The 9,704-nt window shown below is 31.6% G+C and overlaps 1 protein-coding gene across 1 annotated transcript; it reads left to right on the top strand.

Annotated features, from left to right (window-relative positions):
- Positions 1-1,761: 1,761 nt before the first annotated feature.
- Positions 1,762-8,966, top strand: LOC112710091 (ABC transporter C family member 8). Its single transcript, XM_025762188.2, has 12 exons — positions 1,762-2,395; positions 2,676-4,654; positions 4,826-5,146; positions 5,237-5,323; positions 5,572-6,192; positions 6,398-6,562; positions 6,655-6,949; positions 7,075-7,289; positions 7,416-7,721; positions 8,003-8,066; positions 8,256-8,495; positions 8,673-8,966. Exons 1-12 carry the CDS (start codon positions 2,371-2,373, stop codon positions 8,783-8,785), a joined length of 4,431 nt encoding a protein of 1,476 aa, XP_025617973.1. The 5' UTR covers positions 1,762-2,370; the 3' UTR covers positions 8,786-8,966.
- Positions 8,967-9,704: the final 738 nt, after the last annotated feature.

The following is a 9,704-nucleotide window of genomic DNA, read 5'->3' as shown; positions in this document are numbered from 1 at the left end:
TGTAATACATCTTATATTATATAATTTTTTTACATAATTTTTAATATTATATGTGTTATTGGCCCCCCATAATATCATTTCTGAATCCGTCCCTGAATATAAGTACACTACACCCTAATTTAATGCTACTTATTAAATTTACTCTTTTAACCTTATTAATTCATATTATTCATACATTGTTTAAAATTGTTATTAGTTACCTATATTTTTTGTTTAGAGAATCATTAGATGCCGCTTATAATTCTTTTATACTAACAATGTATAGAAATTAGACTCTAAAAATAATAATAACAACACAAAAGTGAAGGATTGACGAGTTAAACAAACTAAGCCTATAAACTTTTTCTCTCTCTCTCTCTCTCTATATATATATATATATATATATATATATATATATATATATATATATATATATATATATATATATATATGAGTTTCATACTAATAATTAGTCTATTAAAATAGAGCATGATTCAAAATATGGGTTTTTTTTAAAACAAATGTTGTTTTATTTTTAATTTTATTAAAAATTAATATATTTTGATAAAACTTGTTTAAATATATTAGTTTTCATTTTTAATAGTACTAGAAAATAAAAATATATTTATTTTAAGAGAGAGAGGGGTAAAAATTTGGCTGAAAAATTTATATATGGTTTTAAATTGTGAATTTCATCGAAATAGACCATACCAATTATTTTTAGAAATGCTCAAGCTTTTGAATGTTAGGAAAAGTAATTTTTTTTAATTTTTCAATTTAATTTTTCTTCAGCAACATATGATTACTATTTGACTTATTGTACATTATTTCAACCACCCATCTTAGTAAATTATTACACCTACTAAAGAATTATTTAAAAATAAAATTAATTTCCAGCAACAAACAGAAGCAGCCGCAACTAATCTTTCTAATCCTTATTATTATATTATTGACTAGTCAGATTATTTGTCTCCAAATATTCCATGCCTTTTAATCGGATTTTGCTGGCTTCTCTGTCTTTTTTCCTTTCGTTAATGTTATGTCTTTTCAAGCATAATAAATGTGATTGAATGATTTTATAAAATATTTTATATTATAATATATTAAAATTAATTCTCATAAAATATTGACTAAATTTAGGTCATAGAAAGACAAAAAACAAAAAAACAAAAGAGGACAGTCACAAAAAAAAAGGACGTGTTCGAATAGAAGACTATCAAGAGGGTTATTATATTTCACTATTAAATACATTAATAGATAGTCACTAGCAATAATGGAGAAAGAGAGTACAAGTTTGAAGTTTTAGATCATAAAAGAGAAGTAACAAAAGAGAATTTCGATTCTATTATTAACTTGTACAACTATTAATAATAAGTACTATAACTTTCTCATCAATATCCACATTTACTAATGTGTCTATTGATTGGCTCTATTATTTTTTCTTTTTAAATATTTATATAATTTATTAAATTAAAATATTAAAATTACTATAAATTAAATGACATAATTGTAATGTTTGTTTAGCAGTAGTATTATATATATGTATGACATAATAAATAAATATGAAAATAATTACAATTTAATAGTAAAAGTTTGTGTAATTAAAATTTATAACTTAATAATAAAAAATTTGATTTTGGCTTCACACCAAAATTATTTAGAGACACTGAAATAGATATTGGCACCAAATAAAATAACCTGGGAACGAAACATACGGATCTAAGTATGCATGTTTGCATTAAAATTAGTATATAAACTAATTAAGTCTCCCCTTATATATATATACAAAGAAGAAAGAATATCATTCCACACGAGTTAGATCTAAGAGCCTCACATATATAAATTGCATCAAATATTCATATGTATGTACCGATTCTCTATCTCTTTCTTTATTTCCCTTAAAATTTCTCCACCGCAATAAAGGGAGGTACCTGGTACCCAATTAAAATCTATCGATAAGATTAGAATAATACAAAATCAAAGTCATGGCTATTATGAATAACAAAAATATTACGTATAAAAAAAATAACTATTAAATTAAAATATCAATATATACAAATTATTATATTTATTTATCATATAAAAATGATTGATTTAATGATCATTTACTACATTGGTTAATTAGTTCAGGAGACTAGTCTATATAGTATAACCTTAAATACACAAAATATTAATTAAACTCATAAAAAAGAAAAAGAAGAAAGAGCTGAGCAATGCAAACTCATCAATGGCTAAACATAGGTACGGAGCTGAAAAAGGCACATTAAATATATGTAGGAAGTGGAAGTTGTTATAATTCAATAAATCATCCCTCAAAACCTTTGTTCCTTCATTCTCACTGCTGCATAAGAACCACAAAGCCAATCAAATAAAGCTCCATATACAACAAAAATGGCTTACTATGGGAACACGATAGGTATAATTCACTAACCTTTAAATATTGTTATTGTTTTTTATTTTTAGTATATGTTAGTGTATGTTAGTTGCGTCAGTTTTGTGATTTTTTATTATTAATCATCATCATGATCATCATCATGCAATCTGTTTCTTCTATGATTTTTGTTTAACTAGTTCATGTTTTTCTGCACCATTGAATTTCATAAAGTTTATTTTTTTTTATTACAAACTTTTTTTTTCCAACTTTTCAAAGCTAATGTTACATATAATTTGATTCTTTTTGTCTATAACTTATGCAGGTGATGATTTCACATCATGGAGTAGTTGTCTAAAGAACTTTGATTTCACTTCATTATGTACTCAAAGAAGCATAGTGGGAATCACAAATCTACTTTTTGTGTTTATGTTCTACACCGTTTTGCTTATTAGTTTCATCAAAAGAAGTTCTTCAAGAAATGGCAATACTAGCCACAGAAGAAAGAACAAGTTCTTCATATTTGTATTAGTTTGTTGTGCTCTTATCAGCATTGGTTTTGTCACAATTGGTCTATGGAATCACATGAGCTTGTTATCTTGCATTGTAAGAGGGATTGTTTGGATCTCTTTATCATTTTCCTTGATTCTTCAGAGACAAAAATGGGTGAAGACTCTCAGCACTTTCTGGTGGATATGTTCTTCTATTTTGGTGTCAATTTTGGATATTGAAATTCTTTTCAAGGATCATGCAATTGAGGTTCTTGATGTGGTGCTTTGGCTTGTGAATTTGTTACTTCTATTATGTGCTTTTCAAAATCTTGGTTTCTTTGTCACACAAAGTGGTGGTAACCAAGGTGATGCAGATTTATCTGAGCCTCTTTTGGATCGAAAAGACGGCGAAAATGCACGAACAGGACTATGCAATGCTTCCATTTTGAGTAAATTGATCTTCTCTTGGATTAACCCTTTGCTCAAATTGGGTTACTCAAAGGCACTATCACTTGAAGACATTCCTTCAGTTGTTCCTGAAGATGAAGCAGATTCTGCACACCAAGTGTTTGTTCTTGCATGGGAGAATCTTTTAAGGGAAAAGAGAAAGAACAATAATAATAGTACCAAGAACTTGGTTCTTTGGTCTCTAGCTAGAGTTTACTTAAAAGAGAATCTTTTGATTGCAGTCTATGCATTGATTAGAACTATTTGTGTTGTGGTTTCTCCACTTATACTCTATGCTTTTGTGAACTATTCAAATAGAAGTAGCACTGAGAAAAATCTCAAAGATGGTCTTTCTATATTGGGGTGTTTGATTGTCACAAAGGTGTTTGAAACATTGTCTCAAAGACATTGGTTCTTTGATTCAAGGAGGTCAGGTATGAAGATGAGGTCTGCTCTGATGGTGGCAGTGTATCAGAAACAGCTAAGGCTTTCTAGCCCTGCTCGAATGAGGCACTCCGCCGGTGAAATTGTTAATTACATTGCGGTGGATGCATACAGAATGGGAGAGTTTCCTTGGTGGCTTCATGTAACATGGGCCTGTGTATTGCAGCTTATTATGTCTCTTATAGTCTTGTTCGGCGTTGTAGGTCTCGGTGCTCTGCCTGGCCTAATCCCTTTCATAATCTGTGGGCTACTCAATGTGCCATTTGCAAAGGTGATACAAAAGTCTCAGTCTCAGTTCATGTTAGCACAAGATGAGCGCTTAAGATCAACTTCAGAGATACTTAACAGCATGAAGATCATCAAGTTACAATCATGGGAGGAAAAATTCAAGAGCTTGGTTGAGTCGCTTCGCGCGAAAGAATTTATATGGTTGTCTAAGACACAGATCATGAAGGGTTATGGCTCAATTCTTTATTGGATGGCTCCTACAATTGTTTCTGCTGTTGTCTTCCTAGGATGTGTTCTGTTCCATAGTGCTCCATTGGATGCAGGGACAATTTTCACAGTTCTTGCAACATTGAGGATCATGTCGGAACCAGTTAGGATGATCCCTGAGGCTCTCTCTGTTCTTATCCAAGTTGTGGTATCTTTTGATCGGCTCAATACCTTTTTGCTTGCTGAAGAGTTAGACAGTAATGAAATTGTAAGGAGTGTTAAGCAAAGTTCAGTTGGTGACAACAATGCTGTAGAAATTGAAGGTGGAAACTTTACTTGGGATCAGGGATCAGTGTCCCCAACTTTAGCTGATGTGAATTTGGAGGTGAAATGGGGGCATAAAGTAGCAGTTGTTGGGCCAGTTGGAGGTGGAAAATCATCTCTCTTGCATGCAATACTTGGAGAGATTCCAAAGATTTCAGGAAATGTGAGTTATTGAACACCACAAGTTCTTCGTTTATTATCATGCCAAATTCATATTTATAACTTCGAGTATACCACAAATTTTTGGACTATTTTGATTGTTTACCTTATCATTTTAGTATCTTACACATTTTTTTCTTATCCTTAAATGTCATTTCATGATAATGCAAAACAGGTTAATGTATATGGCACCATAGCATATGTTTCTCAAATTTCTTGGATCCAAAGTGGGACAGTTAGAGATAACATACTCTTTGGCAAGCCAATGGACAAGAAAAGATATCAGAATACCATTAAGGCCTGTGCCTTGGATAAGGACATCAATGATTTCAGCCATGGTGATCTGACAGAAATCGGTCAGAGAGGGATCAACATGAGTGGAGGACAAAAGCAAAGGATTCAACTAGCTAGAGCAGTGTACAATGATGCTGACATTTATCTCTTTGATGATCCTTTCAGTGCAGTTGATGCCCACACTGCTGCTCATTTATTCAATGTAAGAAATATTTCACTTTGGATTCTCAATCACAACAAAACTATTTATATTTGAAATAAACTAATGTTTTTTACATTTATGAAATTACAGGAATGTGTCATGACAGCTCTTAGGGAAAAAACAGTCATTTTAGTGACTCATCAAGTGGAGTTTCTCTCAGAAGTTGATAAAATCCTGGTAAAGTATCTCAATTTTGTTGAGATTTCAAGTGTGAGTCATTTAATCTCACATTGGTTAAGTTTGACTTAAGTGAATAATATAAATTTGGAACAAAGCATAGGCTATTCATTTTAATGTTTTGGGTCAAGATGTAGCATTTTTGTTAAACTCTTTAGCTTCTCTTGACCACTTGACACAATTTTGGTGTTATATTCCATTACATATTAGAGACTAATTCATGTCAAATGTCACAAAACATGTTCCAGGTGATGGAGGGAGGGAAAATTACTCAGTCAGGTAGTTATGATGATATCCTAACAGCCGGGACAGCATTCGAACAACTTGTGACTGCTCACAAAGATGCAATAACAGAGTTTGATCGGAACAACCAAAACCAAGGAGGACCTGAAAATAATAAGGCTATGACTCCTCCAGAAGAGTCTCAAGGTTCTAATATCTCTAAAACTCAAAGTGAGGGTGAGATTTCTTTCAAGGGTCAAACTGGCTCACAACTCACACAAGAGGAAGAGACAGAGATTGGTGATCTTGGGTGGAAACCATTTTGGGATTACATTTCCTTCTCCAAGGGGCAACTTATGCTGTGCTTGATGATATTAGGACAATTTGCTTTTGTTGCTTTGCAATCTGCATCAACCTTTTGGCTTGCACTAGCAATTGAGATGCCAAAAGTGACTAGTGCTGTTTTGATTGGAGTTTATGCATTGGTCTCATTTAGCAGTGCTATTTTTGTGTATCTGAGGTCTTTGGTATCTGCACTTCTTGGATTAAAAGCTTCATCAGCCTTCTTCTCTAGTTTCAATAAGGCTATCTTCAGTGCTCCTATGTTGTTCTTTGATTCAACCCCTGTAGGAAGGATTTTAACCCGAGTAAGGCTTTTTTATATTGGAAATAAACTACTCCATCCGTTCAAAAATAACTATCGGATTGGCAAAATTGGTCCATCTAGAAATCAACATATCTGAATAGTTATTATTAGACGGAGGGAGTATATAATATGAATGTTATTCTTTACTCTTTAGGAGTTAATTAATCAATATTCTAACTCATAAAATATAACCTCCTTACTTGCAGGCTTCATCAGATTTGAGTATTCTGGACTTTGACATACCTTATTCCATCACTTTTGTAGCATCTGTAGCTATTGAAATTGTGGTGATCATTGGTATAATGGCTTCAGTCACATGGCAAGTTCTCATAGTTGCAATTCCTGCTACACTAGCATCAAAATATGTTCAGGTTTGTCTACTTTTACTGTGCAACTTGCATTGGACTCCATCTTATTTCATTTTATTATTACTATCTTCAATTAATTTTTTTTAATATAAAAGGGATATTATCAAGCCTCTGCAAGAGAAATAATAAGGATCAATGGAACAACCAAAGCACCAGTGATGAATTTTGCAGCTGAGACATCACTTGGAGTGGTTACTGTTAGAGCATTCAACATGGTGGATAGATTTGTCAAGAACTACCTAAAGCTTGTGGACACAGATGCATCACTATTCTTTCATTCTAATGTGACCATGGAATGGTTAATTATAAGGATTGAAACACTTCAAAACTTGACAGTCTTCACTGCAGCCTTGTTACTTATTCTAGTTCCTATGGATTATGTGTCCCCAGGTAATACTAATATTACATAATAAATAAAACAGTTATCATGGTTTATCATTTCAATAGTTTTCGTTGATCAAAGAGAGTAACTAACAAGCTAATACTGGATTGATAATGTTGGATGGTATGTGCAGGGCTTGTGGGACTTTCACTTTCTTATGCATTCACATTGACACAAGCACAAATATTTTGGACAAGATGGTTTTGCAACTTATCAAACTATGTTATCTCTATTGAAAGAATCAAACAATTCATTCACATACCAGCTGAGCCTCCTGCTATTGTGGAGGATAACAGGCCTCCAACTTCATGGCCATGGAAGGGTAGAATCGATCTTCAATCCTTAGAGGTTAAAAAAAACTAATTCAAAACATATTCATATGTTTATCAAATGTACTTATTCACTAATTTATTTACACTGATACTAATATAAAAAATTCAATTCTGATAGCTTGTTTTTCGACATTGATTTCAGATTAGATATCGTCCGAATGCACCAATAGTCCTGAAAGGAATTACTTGCACATTCAAAGAAGGGAGTAGAGTGGGAGTTGTAGGAAGAACAGGAAGTGGAAAAACAACACTTATAAGTGCTCTGTTTCGATTGGTCGAGCCTTCAAGAGGTAACATTATTATTGATGGGATTGACATATGCTCATTGGGGTTGAAGGATTTGAGAATGAAGCTAAGCATTATCCCTCAAGAAGCAACTCTTTTCAAGGGTAGCATTAGAACAAACTTGGACCCTTTAGGCCTTTACTCAGATGATGAAATATGGAAGGTGAACAACTAACTCCAAAAGTTCAAAAAATTAGAAAAGCATTTTCTCTAAAATTTCTTTCAAAACTACCCTTCTATTAAGGGCTAATTGTTTTAATAAATTACAATTTGATTACTTCAAGTAATCAAATTGCACATTACAAAAGTTTAGGAGATAAATTGCATGCACTTGAGTGAAATTTCAAGAAAGTAAATTGCAATTCACCTCCCAAAATTTTGGATTCTAGGAACATTGCTTTTCATTAAGTAAACATTTTGATCAGAAATTTAATATTTATATAGGCTTTAGAGAAGTGTCAACTTAAGGAGGCAATCAGCAAGCTACCAAGTCTCTTGGACTCATCAGGTGAGTTATCTTCAGGAACTTTAACTCAACAATTTTACATTGAAGCAACTTTAAGGAAATTCTGTCCTACCATTAGTTTTTCCCTAAGTGTCGAATCACTAAGAAGGGTCAATATAATTCTTTGTAGCTAATGCTATATGTTGTTCCTTGTAAAGATCTATTGAAATCTAATTGTGAGTAGTTTTGCAGTGAGTGATGAAGGTGGAAATTGGAGCTTGGGACAGCGGCAACTGTTTTGTCTTGGAAGAGTACTTCTTAAGAGGAACAGAATTCTTGTTCTTGATGAAGCAACTGCATCCGTTGATTCTGCTACAGATGCCATTCTACAAAGAATTATTAGAGAAGAATTTGCAGAATGCACTGTAATAACTGTGGCTCACAGAGTTCCAACTGTTATAGACAGTGACATGGTCATGGTCCTATCTTATGGTATGTTAACTGTTATAGATTCTTTTCTATTTGTTCTTATTTAATTATATATTGATGAAAAAATGTACTAAAAAGTGACTCCACCAAATATATTTTTAACAAAATGAATAAGTATTTTAATTTTTTTGAGATAATAAATTTAAATGACTAAAATATCATTTTATTCACTCATCTAAGGGAAACTACTGGAATATGATGATCCCTCAAAGCTTATGGAGACGAACTCATCATTCTCTAAGCTTGTAGCTGAATATTGGGCAAGTTGCAAGAGGAGTTCTTCTCAAATCTAAGAAGGCAACAACCATGAATAAGTCCTCTTTCAAAAGAAAAAAGTTAGAGTTGTTATCAAAGAAACTTTATTTAGCAGAAAAAGAGGAATAAAAAATATAATATATCACACACTTGATCAAATATGATTGAATAGTCGACATGAGACACTTGTTAGAAGAATAAATTTATGTATGTTCAAAAGGGAGAGACGAAGGTAATAAACCAGAACTAAAATATTATTATGATCGTAATTATATATATATATATATATATATATATATATATATATATATATATATATATATATATAGGTTTTCTGAAGAAAGAGAATCATCGCTCTGGATCGAGTTCATTTCAAGTTATTCAAAAGTGTTTTTTTTTTTTTAAGGTAAGTAATTCAAAAGTTTATTGTATTTCATATATTCAAAACTCAACATTCTTATGTTTTAGGTAAAGTTTTCTTTTCTATTTCGAATTTGTAAACATTTTTTTTGTCTAGCTGGATAAATCCTAAGAGATCAGATATAACGTTTGAAAAGTAAATCTATCTTAAATTTAATCAAAGATCAATTTTAATATTATCTCTCTCATGAAGTGACTTATAATCATGCAAAAAATAAAGAAACAATATGTGATTTAGACAAAGGAAAGTCAAACAAAGATATTTGAAATAGTATTGACATAACCAAATACAGTTTGTATTAATTTATGTGATATATAAATTTATTGAGAAATATCTACACGAGCTAAAAGCTTCATCACACAATAAGAATAATAAATACTGCATTGCATTAAAATATGTTTTTATTTATTCTTCTGGTTTGCAAGGCAAAGTCTAAATTCTAATTTTAAATTGGAACTGCGCAACTTGCATGTGCTTACATTCATCATTAAGATCTTACTTACACGATTGTGCACAGATTCACAGAATCTTGGGCA

This window comes from Arachis hypogaea, chromosome 9 (assembly GCF_003086295.3).
Source record: "Arachis hypogaea cultivar Tifrunner chromosome 9, arahy.Tifrunner.gnm2.J5K5, whole genome shotgun sequence".
NCBI lineage: Eukaryota > Viridiplantae > Streptophyta > Magnoliopsida > Fabales > Fabaceae > Arachis > Arachis hypogaea.
Note: the sequence above shows the minus strand (reverse complement) of the source record. Positions and strands in the feature narration are given on the sequence as shown.

Excerpts from the sequence above, each read along its gene's own strand:
- LOC112710091 (XM_025762188.2), top strand. The coding sequence starts at position 2,371 with ATGGCTTACTATGGGAACACGATAG. Across the intron at positions 4,655-4,825 it reads TTCCAAAGATTTCAGGAAAT|GTTAATGTATATGGCACCAT; the intron begins GTGAGTTATTGA and ends AATGCAAAACAG. Across the intron at positions 5,147-5,236 it reads CTGCTGCTCATTTATTCAAT|GAATGTGTCATGACAGCTCT; the intron begins GTAAGAAATATT and ends ATGAAATTACAG.